Source organism: Fringilla coelebs (genome assembly GCF_963513975.1).
Source record: "Fringilla coelebs genome assembly, chromosome: 3".
Classification (NCBI taxonomy): Eukaryota; Metazoa; Chordata; class Aves; order Passeriformes; family Fringillidae; genus Fringilla; species Fringilla coelebs.
The window spans coordinates 42474126-42498568 of NC_140030.1; the positions used below are offsets into that span (position 1 = coordinate 42474126).

Sequence of the window (24443 nt, forward strand, 5' to 3'; positions counted from 1 at the left end):
CAAGCCATGTATTGAAACTAATTTGAGAATTTCAACTGCCTGAGCAGTTAATTTATTATTTCGGAAATGTAAGAATGTGTAACTAGGTAGGTAACTAACATATTTGATGAAAGAATTGTTTTTTATGGTTGCCTCAGGATTATGAGCATATTGAAGCACTGTCTGGGAGGCATGCTGATACTGAGCTTTATACCAACAAGGAATTGCCAAAACACTTAACATCCTGTAGAGTTTGTGAGCTGACTCACCTTAGAGAAGGGGCTTCTAGCAGGAACCTACCAAACAGATACAACCAAAGCAAAGACATTATTAAAACTTCATGTTGATGTTACTGTGCCTAGGCCCATAATGTATGGAATTCCCATATGTTGTGTAAATGGTCTAGGAGTAAGACATATGAGACGCAGCTGGAGGAGCTGGGGTTTTTTAGCCTGGAGAAAATGAGGCTTAGGGGAGACCTTCAAAAATGTCAGCCTTTTCTCCCAGGCAACTAGCAACAGGACAAGGGGAAATGGCCTCAAGCTGCTCCAAGAGAGGTTCAGCTTGGGCATGAGGAAAAATTTCTCTGCTGGAAGTGGTGGCAAGTACTGGAATGGGGAGTCCAGGGAAGCTGAGGAATCACCATCCCTGAAAATGTTCACAGAACAACTGGATGTTGCACTTTGTGCCGTGGTTTAGTTGACAAGGTGGTTGGTCAAACGCTGGACTTTATTATCTTTGAGGTCTTTTCCAAAATTAATGATTCCATGAGTCTATTGATTGGATTGACAAAGACTCATCTACAAATTTAAAATTTCTCCAGCCTGATATATTGTCCTTAATTAGAAAAAAATTGGTGTATAACATCCTAGCACATGGTGTTTCCATGGTTTGTAGTTAGATGCGCCCAAGGCCACTTTACACCTCAGTTCATACCCATGATGAAATAGTTAGTAACAAGATATTAATTGTTTAGAGAATTTCCCTTACAGCTCGCCAAAGGATTGGGGTGTTCTGCAAGAGTGTGAAATGAGTTTTCAGGTGGGACAGTTTTGTTATACCCTTACACTTGTCTTTCAGCATAATCTTATCTGCCTGACCAAAATCTTCACATATATCAGAAACACTTATATAATTTCTTTAGGCTTTGTTAATTCATCTGTTTATTGTTGGGTAGTAGTGTTAAACAAATATCTCTTTCAAAGGAGGCTATATTTGCAAACCATTCATATGTGAGTGTCACAGATTTGCAAGGTGAATTGAAAAAAGAAAGCGCTGTACAAATATCAAATGCTATTATCTGTGGCAAAAAATAATATCATTGATTTTCTCACTAGAGGTTTCAACAAAGATATCTTCCCATTCTGCAGCTGTGCAATTCAACAGGGGTAAAGAGATAATAGTGTATTATGATAATGATATTTTCAAATATTCTGTGATGTTAAAATGCATGAAGAGTCTATGAAAAATGTTACTGTCACTCATTTGTTTAATCTAAGAGATGTGCTTTAGAGCAGTTTATAATGACAGCTGAAAAAAAAATTAACCTATGTCAAAAAAAAAAGATATAGCTGGAAGGCTAATAAAATAATATAATAATGATCTGAGCATTTAAAACAGTAAAAAAAATCCATAAACATCTTTGTTTTGTTCAGGTTATCTTGATACTACGAAAAGAAACTGTGTATAAACCTGTTATTGTCATGTCTTATTTGAATTATTCATTATAGGCAACCATTATCCTGTTTTGTTTTGTTTTATAATATACTCACTGCAGAGGATAGAAATGTTTTAATCTAGTTGCAAATTAATATTTTTAAGTATGTTCTTTTCCCTGTCTTAAAACAATAAGTACTTATGAACATGAGAATTACTTAACGGCTACTGCACTTCCAACTCTCAAATATTCATCTAACTGATAAAATTATTTTGCATATTTATTTCTGGGAAATTATTATGTAATAAATCTCAGCTATATCATCCTTGGTTACATTTCAGCTTTATATACCTACATGAACTTTAAAACAATGGTTCCATAAAGAAATTACCAGAAATTAGCCTTAGCTGGGAACTGGTTATGAGTGGGGAGAAGTGAAAATAGTTAGAGAACACACCACCTAAGAAAGTGTTTTGATTACATTTAGCATAAAATACTGATTTTAAGTATTCCCTGATTTACCAGAAACTTGTCTTTTCCAAGCCATACATGTACCTCAAAGATGAATAGATATATACATATATATATGTGTATGTACAGATACATACAAATATATATATATATATGTAAAAGTATAATGAGCAGGTTTGGTTTTGATTTTCTCTTGAATGTTTGCAGCTTTAATTTAGATTTGGGTCAATTTAGACTGCTAAAATCTAGTTAGGCAGTAAATATCTACTGAGGATTTTTTAATGCAGTAACTGCAACTTAATGAATATTTTCTGCTTACTTCATGTGTAGTATTAAAATATGATAATCCTAATGTAACAAAAGGTGTCTGGGTTAAAAATAAGAGTCTACAAACACTGATTTTTTTTCATCAAAAAGTTGACTTTGAAAATGGAGCCAGGGACTGGGAACTGATAGAATTCCTTTTCTTCATGCATTTTTTGGAGTTTTTAGAACCCACAGATAGGAAGAATGAACCAAGCTACACTGACCCTTCTATCTGTTGCTTCCTCCCCATCCTGCTTAGAGAAGGTAAAGGGGGTTAGGAGGCTGAGGTGGCTGTAAATTTTAAAACAAAAACATTTCTGTGGTGCTAAAACAAGGGCTTCTCCTGTAGCCAGCACCTAATACTTTCCTACAGCATATAATAACTGTGACTGTCAGTCTTTATTACTGAGTGCTGACTATACCCTAGATTCCTGGAAGGTTTTTAGTCCCTGTGATGTATGAGGCTGTAGGAAATAGTTTTCCATGGTTCTTCATAATCTGAACATCTGCTCCACAGTTAGATGTAAACATTCCATATTGTTTCTGTCCTGCCTATGACTGCAGTATGCATGACACTTGTGAGAAACTGAACTCCGCATAGTGTGTAACCTGCTATCTCCTGGGAGGGAATGTCTGCTCCAAAGGACTGGGCTGAATTTTGTCTTGTAAAAGTAAAATTTTGTCGTGGTAAAAGATGAGTGGGGATAACAGAGCAATACAAACCCCAAAACTTTCAAGTATGATATGACCAAGCACACAAGCAGTTTGGTGGCAGAACATTTAGATTGTGGTTCTTGACAGGGCTAAGTGATTGGATAAGAGAGATGTTGTTAAGTTAAAACTCAAATGATTCACCCATTCCCAGCAGTATAAATGGTGTTAATCAACATTCTTAAGGAAATTTCAGGCATGCTTACACTGGAGTGAGAGTGTGACTGCAGTATATTGTATTTACACACAGACTTTCTTTAGGACAGATGATAGATAGATAGATAGATAGATAGATAGATAGATAGATAGATAGATTAGATAGATAGATTAGATAGATAGATTAGATAGATAGATTAGATAGATAGATCAAGGTGGCATAATCACAACAGGAATGGGCTCATGATGAAAAACAAACTCAAAACAAATAAGACAGAACTCTCCCATTCCCATTCAGAAAGTTCTAAATTATCTTAATTTTGTACGTAAGTTCTGAATATGATGGTGTATTCCTAACAACCCTTGTCTTTTGCTTAGGCCACGTACCCAGAATAGAAATAATGCTTCAAGATAAATAGAACTGTCTTGGGATTATTAATAACAAAAGAAAAAACAGAAATAAGAGATGCTATCCATGGTCTCTGTGTATTCAGAATGTATTTTTCTTATCTAGAAAATCAAAAGTAACATGTAACTATGTTCTGTGGGCATATTTAAAAGCACTAGGAAATTCATAGTCATTCCTTTTCATAAAATGCCCCTGGCATGATGGAACAAAAAATTTCCTGGCTCAAAATTTTCTTATCAGAGGAGTTAGCAGAATGCTGCTCTTCCTTTTGATTTACTTAAAGTCAAAATCACTTCTACAGGTCCCAATATGCTCCAACTGCTTTCATATGATAGAATGAGTAAAACAGACTAAAAGAAACCAGGCAGGAGATTTTACTAAGTTAAAATCTACTAGGAAGCATTTTCAAGACCAGTTAGATCAGCAGAATTTCAAAATACTAATCTGTATGCAGTGAAGCCTCAATATAAAAAGCTTATGTGTTCATAATTTACATATAAACATATCATTATATGCATCAATCTTTACATATTGAGACTTCAGGGCAGAAAACATATCTATGTGTAGCTCCTGCTGTAACTCTGGGAGACTGTTAGTTTTGTAGAGATGCTTTAGAAAAAGGTGTTTTATGCAAATTTTCATTTTTATTTTAAACTTTTGTAAGCAGGTAACTGCAATTAGAAAGTATTGCTTCCCCTCTTGAGGTTGTTGAACTTGTGCAGGAAGGAAGAAACACCTCTATGATCTATAGCAAAAGGGCTTAAAATAATTCTGGCAGAAATTCTCATTCCTGCAAACAGGAGCTAGAGAAGGATCAATCAATAATTTATAGATTATATTCTGTAGATCCTCCAGTCCCAGTCTGTCATGATAATAAATAGCTTATATCAGTTGATAAGGAAATAAAAGGGGTAGGAACCAACAAAAGAGAGGGGAGAAAAGGTTGGATATTTACATACTGGTCTTTTGCCTTTCTCTTCACACAGTGGAAGATTATACACTCAGTTTTTTCCCCTGATTTTGGAAGAGAATTTTAAAAATCACTGTGTTCCCTCCCTGTCTTCCCCTCATGCCCAGACTTGTAAGATTGTTCTTTTTCCAACTGCTTTGTCTTTGTATTAAAGGTTGAGATGTGAAGTTTCTATTTCCTCATGTTTCAGAATTTTATTCTCTCTTTCTTTTATTTTTCTTTGCTTTTTTTTCCTTTATGCTTTATTACTTCATACTTATTCATACTGTAGGTATTTTGCAAATTCATTCATATATATTTTCTATGAATATTAGAGTTTTTATTTTGCTTTTATGGCTTTTTTGCTTTTATTTTGAAGACTAAATTCCCTTTAATGAGGATTTAAATAAAATTATATTAAACACTTTAGATTTAAAAAATGTAAAAAGTAGGACATAGGCTTCTTGCAATACCTCATGGTAGGGCTCGAGTCATCTTTCAGTCATGTGAAGAGAGTAATAGGGAAAATTACCTGGAAATTTCAGAAATCTTTTGCATTTACTGGTCAACATTTTTCAGTTCTGCAGGAAAAGCAGCTGTTACACCCAGAGTGTAATCTGGGCGCCTTGACCACATTTTCTATTTATTGCTTATTACTTTTTATGCTACCTTTGTCATCCACAGATCAGTCTGTGATACTTTTAGCCACTTCAGGTGCTTCTGGGTGGATTTTCCATTGCTGGGACTTGCAGTCCTGTTTGTAAGAGAAAATAAGCTAGGAGAAAATATATTTAGAGGAAACAATATTGTTCATATGCTTCGTTTGTTCTCTTAAAAGCTACTTGAGTAAGTATAAACAGAATTAAAAATTCCTTTTCTCAAAGTATCAGATTATTAGGTGTACTCAATATTTGCTGCAAAATGAAAACCTATGAATTCAGAACATTCTAAATCCTTCAGAATGAGAATAGAACTACAGCATTCAATGCTAGCTTTTTCATGGATATAAATTTTTAAATGCTTGATTTAACAGCAGCACTATATAATGCTTGTCATCCCACATCGATCCTTACTTGTGACAGGATCACTTCTTAGACAGGATAATAAGATATAACAAATATAAACATTGCAGTAGAAAGGCCCTGTATTCCATTCCAGAATTATTTGTGCAAAATTTTGCAAATCACCAATAGCAATACAATTACTATTGTACTGAATCACTATTAGCTGTGTGTTTCTAATGCAACCTTCATGAACTTAACTAATTGTAGACTGTATTAGCCCATACTTTATTGTTTCTGTCTATGAATTCCTCAGGTAATTAATTTTTTAACAGCTTCAAATAGACTAGAATTGTAAGTGTAAAAATCTGATCCCCAGAAAATATAAATAATACATGATGAATAGATGGTACTCACTATATTTAGACCAACAGAGAGTGTGGAAACAAAATGCAAATCAGTTTAATTAGAAAGCAGCCTGTCAGATCAGAAGACAGCTTAAACTGAGTCCAAGACTATTTTTCTGAATCTAATGTTATTTAAGTTGTTGTTGTTAAATATTTATATGCAGTGTAATGTTGAAAATATCCCCAAAAGATTACAGAATGCACTTACACTTCCCCAGGCTCTTGTGGACTAATCACTTCCTTCTTCCATCTGACTGAAGCAACATGTCAAGAATATGGTTTTGCAGAACTCCAGCATAATCAGGATGGTCTGAAATGATGTGACTTAGGCCCCTGAAAGCACAAGAGAGTAGAAAAGAGTTTGTTTTCCTTTCTTTATGCTTCCTGTATAGTCTAGTGCAAACACAGTTTACCTCCTAGCACAAAACATGATCCTTTTCTAAGCATAGATGATAAATGCACAAGTCCTTGAAATTTAAATATTTTGAGGATGGCTCTTCACACCTTTTATTCTTGAATAAAGGAGAAGAAGCTTTAGTATTTTGTAATTAGCAGTTCTTTCTATGTTCTATACTGGCACAGCAGCTCTTTGTTATGAGCTTTCTTCTCAGGATAAGTTCTAGATATGTAAAAAAAATTTGAAGAAATATAGAATAAGTTAAAGAAATTTTTTTTTAAAAGTACACATATTTTCCAACAGTTTTAAGACTATAAAGCATCTTATCCATGCATTCCTTCAGCTCCTCACAGTTGATCACAATGCATTAAATAATTAAACAGGCAGCATCTCTCTATTGGATACAGAGGGTTTTTTTCAAACGTAAAAAGTTAATGAAAATGTATTTTTTTACTCAGCTGAAAGAAACCCTAAAATCTATAGCCAGTAAGTAGCATTATTATGATAGAGGGAAAAAGAGGAGGGATGCATTATAGAATTACATTCATATCAACTGAAAGAGGGGATGCCATGCCTTTTCATCTACTCCTTTTCTTCCTTTCCTGAGATTTCTTAACCACTTTAATGAAGAGTCTTTTGTTCCTGTTTTCAAAGGACAAGAAAAATGATGGCTTTGTTCTCTACTTAAACATTGCACAAGTCTTAACAGAGAAAGTACTTCTAACTGACATGATTTACTCTCTAACATCCAGAAAATAAAAGCTTTCTTCATTGCCATTATTCAATTATCAATGTACATTTTAAAATACCCACAGAGAAGCCCTTATGCACAATGTAAAGAAAAGGAGAACAGATTGCATACAAAAATGACACCAGCCTTTGAACTACCCATTGAAATATTAAAATGTTCAAAAGCCACAAAATTATCATGTCATTTTAAAATAATGAATTATGAGAAAGAAATCCATCAAAATATGAGAATATACATCCCTGATATCCAAACACACTGAATATTATCCTTCTGAATTCTTGCTACCTGGTACTGTTAATAAGTAAGTGCATGCTGAAGGGTGTTTTTAGGTGCCTGAAAATCTATCAAATAAAGACTTTTGTGGGTTGGTCCTGAGGCATAAATTATTTTTCCCTCATTTAATAAAATGACAGGATAAAGTATTCATTAAATATCAGAACTTTTATTAGTTTTATGGTAGCAAGCTATGAAGCAACAGCCTGTAGATTTACATATATTAAACTAAATCTAATGAAGCCCATTTAAAAACTTATTGGGAAAAAACTGAAAAAATTGAAAGAAGAATACGCTTTGACTGAGTATAATATTTGGGCATGAGAAGTTTGAGACTAAATGTGATAGGAATTGTTGCATCAAGTGGCCTGGCTTACTGGCAACACTGGATCAAGTTTTCTGGATATATACTGGTGTGAGCCAGCAGGTTTTGTATTTCTGTGACCAGTGTATTTATGTGACCAATGGCTTTTTGACTAACATTATGGCGGTTAAGGACATAGTTTTCATGAGTTGTTATTTATTCTTATTTGGAATAACTAACATTTCACGTAATATAGTCCGTGTGATATTTCTTCCCTGTGTTCTCTTCAGGTTCTCCATACAGAGACAAGATCACTATAGCAATTCTTCAGCTGCAGGAAGAAGGCAAGCTCCACATGATGAAAGAGAAATGGTGGAGAGGCAATGGTTGCCCAGAAGAGGAAAGTAAAGAGGCCAGTGCTTTGGGAGTTCAAAATATTGGAGGAATCTTCATCGTGCTGGCAGCAGGATTGGTGCTTTCTGTCTTTGTGGCAGTTGGGGAGTTTTTGTATAAATCAAAAAAAAATGCCCAGTTGGAAAAGGTAAATATTGTCATTACCTGTTTATTTTATACTTATGGTCTATTTAAATTATACATTAAACATTTTGTGATGTTTAGTGAAATGTAGGTGATGCATACTTGTTGTTTATTCTTATAGTAAAGTATTTGTATAACAAAGGATGACAGCAAAATATCCAAAGTTTTACATTTACAGCTTTTAATTTTTCTTCAATGTGTTTAATTGTAGCCAGATTTCAGGACAAGTGACTATTTCTCCTCTTATTCAAGCCTGAAAAAAGACAGCTTTTTGCTCCTGGAAGTTCACTGCAGTTAATTTTATGGATGAAGAAGAAATCTGAAACTGTAATGGGAAACAAATTAATCTCCTACAGATAATTCTGATTTTCAAAAGAAAAACTCTCTGTAGCTCAAAGTTGAAGGCTAAAAATGTCTCTATAGAAATGTTTTTTATAGGAGTTTATACTTACAAAGTTGTCCTGGTAACATCTGGAAAAGATTACATCCACACGATCCGTTTTTTGGTGGGTTTACTACTGATATGATGTCCTGTAATTTCAAACTGACCCAATATTGAAAATCCTTTTGTTAACTTGTGTACTTGCAATTTATACAACCAGAATACTGTAAATGTGCTAAGACGAATAATATATTGAAAAATTTGTAGCTGAAATTATCATTTTTTGCATAATAATTAAATAAATATTTCTATATGTATGTGCCCATGTCTAAACCTAAAATGAAATAGTTTATTTTATTGCAATGGCAAAATCTGAATTTTAAACATTGAGAGAAAATGTTGGATTTTGCTAGGTCTTTTGGATTTTTACTTTTGAGGAGATTGTGACCAATGACAATTTTTAAATTTATGTTTAGAAATGTAATTTAATACAATCAGTAGTAAATCCAAAAGATATATTTATATTGGTATTTTTCCAGATGATGCTAGTGAGCTTTTGTAACTTGAGTCATTACTCAGAAAATTTATTATTTGTTTTCTTTTGAGGCAACTTTTTGGCACTCAAGTTTCCTGTTATAAATATATTGTTAAGAATTTTTTTCTAACACACACTAAGGCAGTGTGAGGTTTCAAGATCCTAAACACTGTTTGAACATGGGTACATTCATTTAATTGTTGAAGGACCCTTTAGGTCCTCTTCTTTACAATACTGCAAGCTAATTCCTTCTGTTAACAGACTATTGGAATGTTATGTCTCTGAAATGAATTTGTAAGGAAAAATAATACTGGTTACTTAAGAAACCCATGTAAATATCAATAATTTTTATCCATTCCTAAAATGGATATGGATCTCATATGAACATCAGTAAAATTTGGTTTAGCTTTTCTGGACTTTTAGCACACCCTCAATTAAAAAAATAGGACTGCTTTGATAATAATTTTGTTACACGAGTTCAGTATTTTACAGGGTGTAAATACATATGTGACAATAGCAGCATGTTGGAAGTTGAGCATGAGGGGAAGCAAACAGAAACGTTCTAATTAAGGATTTGTTTCCTTTAAGTTCTTTAGATTTGGGGAGGGAGAAGAGAGTTTGTTTATGTTTGTTTGGTTTGATTTTTTTTTAATTTTTCATTTGTGTTTGGTTTTTTTTCACTTGTTTGCTCATTAGTGTTGAATAGAGATAGCAATGACCAGAGGAATGTGACCTGTCAAAAGCATTTGTCCCAGAAATGTTTAATAACAAGTATTTAGATACTTTTAAAAGGTAGGAATAAATCTGAAGCAGCTGAGTTGAGTTGAGTTCAGGCTTCTCTCCTTTCTCTCCTCCTTTCCTCCAATCACTGACCTGCCATCTCCTCCCTGCTGCTCCCACATACCTTGGTATCAGCAGACCATTGAAATTTCACTGCAGTTTTATTTATGGAATGAACTTAAGACAAAGATGATGCTTGCATTGCTACTCATGGCCTACCCCAGCATCCCCTCACCCACTCTTCTTGCAGCACCCAAAGACTTTCAGAAGACATCTTCTTTTGGCTTCTCCAGGTATAGCAGATTCCATTTGCCTAGGAGAGGGAGCATCAGCAGCCTAGGGTGAGATGAGAAATCTTGTCATTTCTCCCCAGTCTCTATGAGTCCCTGCTGAGATGAGTAAACAATGCAAATAGTGCTGCCTTGGATATCCTGTGGGGTTAGAGGAGGCACCTGTGACAGTTTGGTAACATTTGTGGGTTCATCCCTTAGAAACCACAGTATCATTCTGGCAGAGTGTTTGTCAGTATTTCCAAAGATGGAAGATCACAGGTCATATTAAGAGCCAAGGAAACAAAATGAATCAGATAACTTCAGCTGCTGAGTATATGGAGTATCCCAAGATATAAGTGTACGAGTGTTTGCTTTGTAATGTGTACCAAATATTCATTTGTACTTCCAGCAGGGAGGCAATGCAGATTGAAATTCTGTAATATAGATATGGGGTTTTAGAATTTTTTATGTCACCCTTCTCTTGGAGCTTATACATGAACAGAGATATTGTCTGGTGTGAACCTATTTGGAGGAGTGAAATCTTGAAAGGAATCAAGCTCAGAAAAACATCAGATAAAATGGTGTTATTCGCTGAAATAAAAAATGTTGCATCTTGTAAGAAAATATGGCTCAAAACATCCATGCCCCTGATGTGTTTAAAAGTCAGAAAGAAATGTATGACACTCCTGAGACTTTCTGTGAAACAGATGATTTTATGCCACCACAACACTTTCCCGACAGAGGGAAATTCCTCTTTTATTGACACCTATCAAAAGCAAAGATAAACCTGGATGTTATCAAAGTTAGACTGCCAGTCACTGGCACTTACTAAAGCTGGCTTGCTTGTAAAATAAGTATCCTAAATTACAAACTATTTTCTAGAAAATCCAATCATTATGAATGTAAAAACAGCTATATATGGATTAAATTCTGCTATAATTTCTAGCCATTCAAAACTCATTGAGCCTTCAGCAGGATGAACTGGGTATGCCTGTGTAAAAATAGCAGATGTACATTTTATTATTTTGAATGGTTAAGTACTTCAAATAATGTGAATCGAGACACACACCTTAACTATTTGTTAAGAGATGAGGTCATACACTTCCTATAGTAAAAAATACTAGATTCAATCTCAACATATACTGAAACAGCCAACAAGTATATCTGGAGTTACACAATCAAATAATAACATAAGCATCAGTTACATTAATGTCTCTGAAATAATTGTTTATTTATAATTTATTATAAAAGCAATAAAAACAATAATTACATTAATACTTGTTTATATTTCACATATATTTACAGGGAAGACAAAAGCTATTGAACTTTCCATGTTAAATAATTCACTGCTCAACTGCACAATTGAGTTGAGAAAGATCAGTGTGGATAATTTATTTCACAAGACACAATGACTGAGCTCTTGGCCAAACTGGGCTGAGATCATTAGCTAGGAATATACACGTGTTACATACAGAACTGTTTTACTTACAACTGCAGATTCCACGGAACAAGAAATTCTGAATGCTGAGCTGTGACCTGTATATGAGACTAACTAGGTCTTTGGAGATGACACAAATTTATCTGTATGACTCTTACCTGAAATGAATTGAGTGCAATAATTTAAAACACTTTCTGCAAAATGTTCAAAACATGTTTTTATAATGTAAGGATAGCAGGAACAAGGCTTTCTGATCCTAACTGGCTCAAAAATTCATGTGGCTTTAATGAGCTCCAGAGTCTTTAGGTTATGGTACAATTTGATCTTATTAGAAATTAAATGTGGTTTTGCTATGATTGCTAGTAATTCTGAATTTTCTCCCTCACACACGTGTTTTAATAATACCATAACCTGGTGTGTGTTTTGGACTGGGTAACTCCTCTAGTCTTGCCTAATACATAGTCTCACTGTTTACTTCAGAGGAAGTTCTGGAAATGGCAAAGCACGTATTCTTGTCTACGGCAGTATGTTGATATTCCAGTTAGTGCTGTGGCAAAGGGTAGGAGGAGATGGTGGGTCAGAGGTTGACCTGACTGCATTCTTGCAGAGCAACCACAAGATGGTGCCTTCTAAATTCTGAGAGGGAAATTTAATTGTCACTTTTTAATAAAATTTATGTCGCAATGCTTACCTATTGTTTAATTGCAGCCTTTCTGAAAATGCTAAAGGCTTGCATTATTTCCCATTGTTTATGATACAAACATCTAATTATGTCATCTACTTGGAAACATGTTATTATCAGACCTTTTTTATCTAGCCAATCTTGACAATAAATGCTCAGTCATTTGCATTTTATAATTGCTTTTGCTGCTGAATGACCTGCTCCCTTATTTTAACAGGCACTCAGAGGGCAGTGAGTAAGCAAGGTTAGAAACAGAAGCTATTTAAAACAATTACTATGTCTTTCCTCTTTTTTTTTTTTTTAATTGATGTGCATCAATGCATTATCAGTTTAAGTCCATTTCACACATTTCGTTTTGTATTGCTCGTATTATTATTGGAAATGCCAGGGAAAACATTGACCTTGAAAACCATTAATATTTAGCACAATATATTGATGATTCTCAGTTTGAGAATTTATTGAACTTTCCTTTAATTTTATGTGTTCAGGGTTTTTTTTTAAGTATCCTCTGTGATTATTTCCATTTTCATACCACTCTTACACAGTGGTTAGATACTACTGTAAGAGTCAGCTGTGTGATAGAAACTACATGTGCACGGCTGAAAACATTAGAATGAAATTCACAGTATTGATGAAGGCAGTGCCATGGATATATAGACCTTGCTTGCTGTCACCATTGTAAATTGTTGTCCTTGTGAGTATTCTGGCGAGGGTTTCTTTGTAGAGGGTGACTCTGACTGGAGAAGTTATCTGCAAACCTGGTTTTATTGATGCACTGGTCCCAACACCCTTCTCAAGAGGCAAGGAGGGGGCAAGAGCTGATAGGCTGAAACAGATGCTGCACGGTGGCCATATGAAATTACTTGTCATCCTGCTTTTACTTCTCTCAAATATGATTTAACTTCTCTCAGTTTGTTTACATGGAGTCAGTGTAAATGCTAACATGAGTTTATTTTCCAAGGTCCCTTTATGATCTATTTGTACTCAGATAAATTTCATTCATTATGTCTTACCACACTGCTTTTTAGAATTCATGTCAACCAAGTGCAAATATATAGCTTTTCCTATGTGTTAATGACTTACAGAGATAATTTAATAATTACTGAAATATTTTGATGCTTTGTCAGCAAGATGTGTAGAAAGTCAGTATTTTAATCTTTGTTTAAATTGTTATCTCACCAACAGTGCAAAATCAAATTTCAATTGTTTTATCTGAAAAACTGAAAAGCTTTTAGGATCCTTCCTATTTTACCATAATATTTTATGGTGTGGTGATTTAGGTTATTTTTCCAAGTTTTACTAAATTAGTTGTCATTAATGTACTTTTCTTTACTTTCTCAAAAAATGCAGTTATGACAGTTTTGTTGGAGTTCAAAAATATTCCTGATAGTTTAGTATCAAAAGTTGTTGAATTTGGGACAGCAATTTATAATAGTTTTGGAACAATACCAAAGTAAATCTCAGCCTAGTGATTTTTTTCCAGGGGGAGACAAGTTCAAAAGATGTTAAAGTTGAAAAGCCTTTTCCTAAGGCTACAAGAAACAAAAGAATGTGGACATTCTTGGTAAATTGAAGTAAAAGCTTTGGGATTTATATCCCAAGTAGCTTTTATATGAACTACAGTCAGTGAAGTAGTTCTGTATTTTTGTGTCACATTTTTTAATGGAAAAACCTCAGAAATTGTACTTTTGGCTGTGAAAAGCAGCAGTTGGGGCAGGTCATGGAAGAAAATGTTTTTACAACATTAGCACACTGCATTCTGCAGATATGCCATTGGAAAATTAGGAACTTCTATCATCCTGTAGTCCCCTGAGCACTGTATGAGTATGTACAAACTTGTATGGTTAATTTGTGTGTGTGTAGGTGTAGAGATTCAGTGAATTTCAAGTATTAATTTTAATTAAATACCCTCTTGGTAACCATGTAAGTAAATATGAGAGAATCTTTTCTAAGGGGAGAAATTGTTACAAAACCCAACAAATCAAAACAAAACTCCCCAAAACCAAAATCCAATCCACATCTCCAAACACCTTAACAGAAGAAAAAAAAGAAGAAAAAAAAATGGAAAAAAACAAGTTACCAACTGTGGAATTTTAAAGTAATTTGCAAACAATAAAATGCTAAAACAAAAAATTCTATTTTGATTTTTGATTGCAGCTCAACCAGTATCGGTTTGGTAATGGACCTTTTTTTCTGAGGTATTTTTAATGTCTTAATTTGTGTCTTTCAAAAAACAACTGAAAATATAGGACTGTATGTAAAGTTGATAAACACTTAAGTACACAAGTTCAGGAAGTTCACTATAGTTTCATATTCATTCAGTCAAAGATCAGATCTTAAATTATAAGTCTGAGTTATGGAATATTTTAAGCTTGACTTGAATTTGAAGTTGGATTAAAAAAAATTTGGAAACGTCTAAATGTTGTTTCCTTTATAGCAGATATGTTCACTTTCACTTATCAGTAGAAACACATTATATGATTATTTTATCTTCTAATAAAAATATTTTTTCATTCCAGTGGAAAGAATGTCAGATCATAAAGCATTCATGTCTTTCTAATAATTTTTCATTGTCTTCCTCTAAATATTACTTTAGCACATAGTATTTTAATACAAAACATTAAAATTTTGATTTTTAATTGATCAGCTATACTATAATTAAATGTAGTAGCAAATACAGGGTAGTTCAGCTTATTTATTTACTTTGACTTTTGTATAGGTCAGCAAAATGACAACAAGCATTTCCTACTACCTTTTACATTGAGAAAATATCCTTGACTGTCAGATGAAACCATACAATTGCAGAGAAATGGGTGCTAAAACTTTTGATATTATGTACTGCAATATGGCTGTAGCAGTGTTTCCAAAACAGTAGAAAAACTTGGAATTAAGTTAATTTTAACAGTCTCTCTCTGTTCAATATGATTTGAGGCCATGACAAATTTCTCATTGAGTTCATACTGTCACAATGAACCACAAAACTAGTATAAATTTTTACAGTGAATAAAGTACAGAGGACATAATCTGAGCAAACTCTGAAAAAAAAGCTGTTTAGAATTCAGGTAAGAAAGGTTATATTTATTTTCTAAAACATCTCTGTAAAATTAACTATTTATTTTCAAATCATGCTATACAAAACATTTTAATCCAGACAGATTGGTACTACATAGCATTAATTACATATCATCATCACTTCCTTTCACCATGCTTGGTGATCAACAAACCTGACATTCCTTTGACAAAAAGAATGAATTTAGATGTAGGATCTAAGATGATTCAACAGGTGAATGACCCTTCACATCCTGTGGCTGAGAATGCCAGATCTCTGGGGATTGACTCAGCGCAACCAGGATCACCTCTGCTGAAAGGCAGAAAAATATCTGCACAGATGTGATTGCAAAATACACACCCATTAACATTGCAATGGTTATTGTTCTAAACCAGTTAGGCAATGCCATATATTCTGTTAGTTGTTTTCTCAGTGACAGCTACATGGCTGAAGTATTATTAATTGATCTCAGTCCTTGTTAAACACCTGCCAGTCTTGTGTAGCCATTGTCCAGGGACACGAGACAGCAGTACCATGTTCTGGAAGAAGATCTGGACTGGTATCACAAGGTTTACATCAGTGGAAATTATTGCCTCTGACTGAAACAATAATGACAAATAACACTTATCGCCACTCTGAGTTTGAAAACACAGACCCAAACCTAGAGAAATGTGAGACTGTCAGCCTTTTCCTGAAGAGGTTGAACTGAAAAATGAGGATGGAAGATACCTTCTGAGTGCTTGCCTTTGCCTGTCCAACACAACACCTCTCTCCCTGGGGTTAAATTGCCATCACCCCCCTATTTCAGCCAGGCACTGGAAGCCCAAAATGACTGCACAGTCCTGGTCTGACAATAGAGTAGGACTGTGTATCATCTGTGTGTCGATGACACCACAGCCCAAATTATTTCATTATCTCCTCAGTGGCCTCATATACATGTTGAAAGGAGAGATGACAGGATGAAACCTTGTGGAATCCTGCATGAGAGAGAGCCCTCGGGGCTGATGAGCAATTGCCCTATGACATCCTCTGGGATTTCTCTGAGAGGAAAGAGTGGAACCACACAAGTGCAATCCCTTCTGCCCCAGCCTAGGTCCACAGGTGAGTCAGAAAAACATCATGGTCAGTGTGATGGCCAGAAAGGCTGCTGGCAGAGCCAAACAAAATCACTTTGAAAAAAGCTTTCTGCGCTAATAGAAACTCCCTGTCAACCACAGGAAGAAGGGTAGCTGTTAGGCTGGAAACAAGGAAAATAGTTTCAGAAGACTTTAAATGAACTCAAGTGTTTCTTTCCTGGAAGTCTCTGTCATCCACCAGAGTGAATTTTGTTCTGTTAGGAAATAAATTTTAGAATTTGAGAGTGGCGGAATTGTTCTTTCGAGGGTGTTTTTTTTGGTTTGTTTGTTTTATATGGGTTTTTTTTTGACATCAGTTGATAATTTATTTAAGGCAAGCTGGAATTTTATTGTCCCACAGGGAGACACAGTAAGCATGAGAAGTGGCCTGCAGTGAGGTCCTGTATGTCATCTGAGTTCATCTCATAACTAAAACTCAGCGAGAAAGAAATTTTCAGCCTGGAGAAAATTGTTTCAGTGTTGTTTTGTTATAGGAAGGGTCAGTCCTATCAGCCTTTTTTGATCCTCTCTGTCAAATAGCTACTGAAGTCCTTGAAACAACCAGCATTCAGTTACAGGGTAAAGCACCTCATGCTTCATCAAGCTGTCTGGAACTACTCTACTGGTGGTGATTTTGTAGATACTATGGCAAACACGAAGATTTACCTGTGGAATGAAAATTTTCACTTTGCTTGATATTATTGTCTTCATTTGAGTGGGCAGTGAAATTTCTGTTTCATACAAGTGACATATACTTTGGTCTATAATATATTTTGGTCTATAATATATTTTGGTCTGAAAATAACTTCTTAAAATGGTTGCTTGTTCCATTTCCAACAAAACCCCAAATAACTGCTTAATCTAAAACTGAGAATATACTGGTGATATGTTTAGGTAATTGCTGTGAATTTAATCTGGAGTGTACTTGTGCTTTATACTTGCTATGAATTTAAACTGTACTTCATCAGAAAAGTCAGTGGCAAAATATTTGTAATGTTACTATATTATGCATATATAGATATGTATAGTATGCACATGTGCGACCTTTGATCTACAGTCATGGTAAAGAGTAGGTATATAACTAAACAACCTAAAAATCTGATCGTTATGAATACACTTCAGCTTTGAAATGCTTGTACTCCAACTACTTTGATATATGATTTCACTTTTTCTGAGGTTATTTTCTCTTTGATTATTCATCTCTTTGTGATCCTAAGCAAACATTCTGATAGAATTTGTTTTTCTGCCTAGAGGGTTTAAGATTGACAGATTTTCCACACACATATTTAAAATCCCAGAAGGAGTGCCATAGGAATCACAAAGTGATTAGGAAGGAGAGTCAGGGTAGGACTGTGCATTCATTCTCAGCTAACTTCAAGACAAAAAGCAGTTTGATTGCTACGTCCTCCTGGATGCTAGAACAGTGACCCATAACACAAGACAATACAGGATTATGGCTGTTACTTCTTTAAGATAATTTAAAAAATCTTCAAATAATGTCTGACAGACAAGACTGGAAGTAATTAACTTCTCAGTAAATCTTAGATCCTTCTATTGAATGCTGACAGTCATCTTTATATTTTCTGCCTCAAAGAAGGGAAAAATATAAACCACCAATTGGAAATTTCTTTAAATTTAAAACACACTATCACTTAAATCAGAATGTTTACAGTGGTGCAGGCATGCTGTTCTCTCTTTCTGTTGCTCTTTTTAGGCTGTTAAAAGAAAAATCTATGGTAATAGTCTCATAATTATGTGTCTAACTAATGTTATTATGATTTCTAATTACCTTTCTAAATTCCCATAAAGCAAAATAATGAAAGTGGTGTAAGTATTATCTACCTTTTATATTAATACACTTGTGCAAAGCCACTTTTTTTTTCTCGTGCAGTAAAGCCATGCATAAACTGTCTAATCAGCTTGAAAGCCGTGGTAACATTTTGCAAAATTCTCATCTTGATTCTCCGTGACTTGTGAGATGTCAGCTGTGGCAAAGAATGTCAGAGGTGTCAGTTACCTCTTTATTTGTCTTAAGGAGATGAATTTCTTTAAGAATTGTTTTGTGTTTGAAGGGTAAGAACTACAGTTCTGATTAAAATGATCTTTTGTACACTTTTTTGGTAATGTTTTGTCATGAAATGCTGCAACAAAACAGATGCACTTATGTGCACTATGGTTTAGAGAGCTGTATACAGCCCTTAAATTCATCTAACATTTGGTTATATCTAAGATGACTTGGAGGCAGCATTTACTTTCTGGTAGCATTTAAGAAGATAATTTAAGATTTTGTAAGGGTTAGTGAAAAATCGATAATAACTGATGTTCTTGTAACAAGCCTGCCGTGTGGAAGGTAAGTTGGGAGCAACAGGTTATTTTCTTTGAATTAAGTGGAGAGTCTTGTAATATATACTAAAGTGCTCAATTCCATGATGGACAACAGTTTTGAAATGTAACCTTTCAGTTCTGTAAACATTGTGCTGTTTTCCCTTAGCAATTGAATAACAAGGATCAAGACATTGGAGTATCTTTTCTAAAATCATGTCTGAAAACGTCTTTTATCTGTCACAAAAAAAAATATTCTAGAGGTGTTACTTGTTTTCATGTCATAATATTTAAAAAATTGTGTCCTAACACTGAAAGAACACAAAGTTTAATGGTATAGAAAATGTAGACAAGGGAGATTGGAATTGAAATTAGACCAAAAGAAATTAATTTCAATTAAAAAAATTAACTATAAATACTTTCTAAAATTTATTGAATATTAATTTTTACTAAGTGTGAAAACTCTTCCTTGTATTGCTCAGATAGAAACCAAAGAAGAAAAAAGATCTGGATCATAAACTCTTACATAGCCTTGAAATGATATCTTTGAAAGACATACTCTTTCAGTGAGTGAAATTTGAAACAAGCAAACAAACAGAAGATATGTAAGAATACTCTTAATCAGAAGCAATATTTTTCTTAATGTATGCACATACAAGATCACATAAAAATTTATAAAAAAAAATTCAAAAGAGAGGATGGAAGAGTATATAAAAATGACTCTCTCAAAGTTATGTTATCTGCTTTATTAAGACTTTCAGTCATTAAAACATTTCCCTTTTAATGAGTTGTCTTATCCAGGTAAAATTCTCAGATAAAATGTGTTGTCAAGTTTCTTGAGATATCATTTTCAGGGCATTTCAGAATGTTGACATGTATATTTTCACCTCTTGGATGTTGGTTGTAATCCATTTGCTACTGATATTACCTAAAAATTTATTCCCTTTGCAGATTTTGGAAAAAGTTTTGGTAGATTGATTCCTCTAGAAAAGGATATGTTCTAATTTGACACTCTCTTCTTAGACTCCTTGGCAAAAATAAAAAGACAAAGAGCACAATCTTGAAAGTTTTTAGAGCTAATGCATCATTTTAAAATTTAGAAGTATTTTGTTCCTCAGAATGTTTTAGCTAGGTCTTTAATTCCAGAGGTGAGAGCCATATCATGGCTACAAGTTATGTAGCACTGAGTTGCTCCATTTACTTCTTAATGTATTCCCTATGAGATTCCTGAGTTATATGCTAGGTTCCTCACACAGTGGAAATGCCAAGATCTTCAAGCCTTAGCAATTTAGCCTATAAGCCATTAGGGAATACTAAATTAAATCTTGCCCTTTCAAAATATTTCAGGGTTAATTTCAATTTCAGAATCATGATGGCAGTTTTGATGTTAAGCAACAACACTTTATCAGATAAAAGGGATAGTCTAAGAGAATTGAATATTTTCTTTCAAAGTATAACAGGATATGGAGGTACAGTTTTCTGCTTTCTACACAATGGTCAGCAAAGATACCTTATGCATTAAGATCTGACATATACATTTAGATAATTCAATCAGAAATTTTAGCCACCTCATTCACACAAAGAAAGCTGTCTTGTATGTCAACCCAGTGCACATTGCAGAGTTCACTTCAGCCAGAAATGCCAAACTTTCACCTCTGAAGGACATGTACTTGACTCTGAACCAGAGAAATATACCTTCTTCTCCTTTGGATTCACAACTTAAACTTTTCTTAGTTGTAGGTGGTAAAATAATTTCTACTGTAAGTTGAGTAGGCATTATTCCCGTATTTCAAATTCATCAGGAGAAAGAAATGCTTCAGAGGAAGTGTATCACACCCAGAGGAAGATTATAGTTTCCTTTGCTTCCTACCTGCCCATTTCCTTATTCATTCAAAGGATTAGGGAAAAGAGCATTTGTTCAGGCTTTGTTGGATTCATGCTCTGCTCTAATTCCTAATTAAGACAACTCATATTTGCACTCTTCTGCACAAAATGGAATTTTATGTAAAACCATTGAAGTTCTCACTGAAACAGGAAGTACTACGGAAGCCCTTCCTTTGCTGCTGTGTGCTCTCATTCCTAGTCTACAGAACAGCTCATGTTTTCCCTGCTTCCCTTTCTCTCTCTATGCCTCTGTAAACTGCTACCATGCCAAGTGGAACAGGATCAGTAGGCAGCAACTGCAAGTGACCTACAGGTCTAATGCCTGTAGGTTATAGCTGTTTACTGAGACACAAGTTTAAATCTCTCTGGCAGAAGATGCTATTATATTGACACTCTTAAATGTGACTCATGTTCAGCTCTAATTCTCCAGCTGCTGGCTGGCTGCACTGAAGAAAAGGGTATCTCCCACATATTCTTTAGTAGTTGCCACACTTTTTAAGGATCTTGGCTTGTTAGGTCCTTTCAGAGCATACCTATTGGATTGATAAGCATGCATGGAATGTGAATCCTAATAGGATCCACAACTAAGCCAAGCACCAGTGTGTTTCACAGAATTTCTACTATTGCCAAATGACAAAGCTGTAAAATTTAATGGGGAAAGCTGAGTGCCTTACTGCTTTCAGCCCCGGAGGCTGGAAGCTGAATGCAGACTTTTATGAATACAGTTTCAATTTAGGTTCTCAGCGAACTAGGTTGGGGGCGATGTTTGGATATTTTCTGGATCTAATCTCCAAGCTTCAGGTTTGTATGAGTAATGAAGATATAACAGTTCAGAAATAAAGCAAGGTTTTTATTTGAAAACCAAATGAGACAATTATATATTGACTACCACTAATCAAACAAAATCAAAAATTGGTCATGAGATAGAGTAATTCTAGGTGATTTGACTTTTTTGGTTCTTGTTCGGTAGGTTGTATGCTTGTTTTTCATTTATTCTTTTGCCTTTTTTTTCCTGATCATCTCCCTATCCCAGAAAGTAGTTATTAAAAAAGAAAAATGCAAAGGGTTAGACCACACCTCAAATTTGCTTTGGCTGAGAGCAATTGTCAGAGGCTTGGCTTAACACCTCAGCTTCTGGGATGGGTTATTTAGTTAGCATATTTCTCCATTAGCTGGAAAATGTTTAGGTTAAACTATGATGCAAAACCCAAAAGTGAGACATTTTTCCCTTACTACTATATCTCATTTGATACTCCAATTCTCGCACTGAGAGAAGGTTAATTGCTCAGCACACCATTAAGAGTTGAGAATTCAGTCAGATTGAGGGAATAGGGAGATTTTATTTTACTTTTCAAATTGCTTGCACTGCAAACTGAAAAAAGGGCTTTGAGGATTTGATGTAAATATGTCAATAAACTTTTTTTAATAATACACTTTTCATGAAGATCAATGAAACTGAATTGCCGGTTTGGTTTTTTTTTGCAAACACAGAATCCATAAATGATAATCAGGAGTGGTAAAAGTGTTTATATACAGAAGATATTGTAAATTATAGAGTAAATATCAGTTTTCAGTAATAGATCTGGATTTTAACAGTATTTAAAGATGAATTCAAGTAAACTCCCTATACTAAAACTTATTGTCTTTGTGGAAGAACTCTCACTTTAGTCTCATAGAAATGCAATTATTATTTTGAAATATGGCTAAGGAGATTCTACTGAATGCCTAACAGATATGTAACATTCAGATACTGTACTGTAAAGCTAACATGTTGACAGAAAATCTGCTCTAAGTAGTTTTATGTAACATATGCATCCAGACTTAGTACCTGCCAGAAAAACAATTGTACAGGCAAGGTGATTTTTACACTGTTTTATAAGTAATTTTATTATTAAATAATAATATTCATATATAGTGCTGCATATAATAAGGTCAGCAATTTGTTTTGAGCTTCAGACTGGAACAAAGCAAAGAATGACAAGTGTGCCAGTACAGTGAATCTGCTTCTAGACATTGCAGATAGTAATGTCTTACAGCTATTTCTTTTTCTTGTTCCTCTATTTCCTTCTGTAGAGGTCCTTCTGTAGTGCCATGGTAGAGGAGCTAAGGATGTCTCTGAAGTGTCAGCGTCGATTAAAACACAAGCCACAGGCCCCTGTTATTGTGAAAACAGAAGAAGTTATCAACATGCACACATTTAACGACAGAAGGTTGCCAGGCAAAGAAACCATGGCATAGAGCTGGGAAGCCAAACACCCCAAGCACAAACTGTCGTCTTTTTTCCAAACAACCTTGCGAGAATGTTTCCTGTGGAAATATGCAACAAGTGCAAAATAAAATGAGTTACCTCATGCCGCTGTGTCTATGAACTAGAGACTCTGTGATCTCAGCAGTTGCAATGGCCAGACTCGAATCACAAGCATCATGGATCAACCAAGTTATGCAGGGTTACACTGTTTGTCATGGGTTTCCACCATTCTGAATGAATGAATGTTCCATGTGAGTTTTGTGGCTGGTTTCAAATGCAGTCTCAGTGAGAAGTTACAGGTTCCTTTTGAAGTTCAACGGTTGCCAGATAAGGGAGAATAAATGCCCAAGATGACACAAACCACAGAAGGAGTCTAGTAAAAGGAATATCTCAGAACTGTAGTGGAACAAGAAACATATGTTCTTCTGAACTTCCCAGCACAGAAAAGTTGGTAACTGCTGGTAGACTGAAACTACCATCTGGACAAGGTGATATGATCTTCCTGGATGGAATAAATGTTAAAAGTGAAGAAACATGAATCCCATGAATAGAAGAATAAATATGAGGATGCTCACCTGCCTTTTTTTTTTTTTTGTTGACTCTTTGTGACACTGAACTAAGTAAATAAATAATAATTACAAAAAAAAAAATTAGCTGGGTTGGAACTTTGATCTAAAAAACCAACAAAAATATTTCCAGAATTTTGACCCAATTTTTAGATGAATGAAACTTTCCTTAGTACAAAGGAATGTATCTTACAAACTTTAAATATAAGCAATTGATTTTCTTTTCTATAATTGTGAAAAGAGGGAGGGGGGTGGGAAGCAGTGTATTTCACACATAGAGGGCTTGCATTTTAGCCTGAATGGATTTTGAAACATTTGTTCCTGCTACTAATTGAACTCAATGGAGCCTGTGCGATTCTCGCTAATGTTGGAAGAGGGATGGGTCACCTAAAAGAAGTGAATGTCAAGAACTTAAAGGAGGACTGCATTTTTCAATACAGTCACAGTACTAAATGAACAATATTCTTGAGCAGTTTTTTTTTTTCCAAAAAAAAAAATGTTCAGGTTTATTTGTGGAAATGCAAGATTTCTATGAAAATAGTTTTTGTATGGAAATTTTTGTAATACTTTTTATCAACAAAATAAGAACATGTGTTTCCGTCAGGGGTGTGATGCCAAGCATGAGTGGTAGTGCGTGCGCACCACCAACGTTTGGTGAAAACTATTTTTATCATGAAAAAGGAATCTTAGAAGAGACATATTTTCAAGTTATATAATATAAAAAAAATAGGTGCACTACCACCACTGCTTACCATGCTACACCCCTGGTTTCCACTAAGCTGATAACATGTTGTCATGAACAATTGTGTGTAAATGGTAAAAGACACAGACCTCTTGACCACATTGTGATAGAAGTTCTTAT

The 24443-nt window shown here is 34.5% G+C and overlaps 1 protein-coding gene across 1 annotated transcript in view; it reads left to right on the plus strand.

The window, feature by feature from the left end:
- GRIK2 (glutamate ionotropic receptor kainate type subunit 2) overlaps positions 1–23005 on the plus strand; it is a gene marked incomplete at both ends in the record, with an annotated part of 340423 nt that extends 317418 nt beyond the window's left edge. Inside the window, 2 exons of the mRNA XM_084201897.1 lie at positions 8062–8312; positions 22841–23005. Coding sequence (XP_084058023.1) covers positions 8062–8312; positions 22841–23005 — 416 coding nt within the window. The remainder of the gene's footprint in view (positions 1–8061; positions 8313–22840) is intronic.
- Between the last annotated feature and the right edge of the window lie 1438 nt (positions 23006–24443).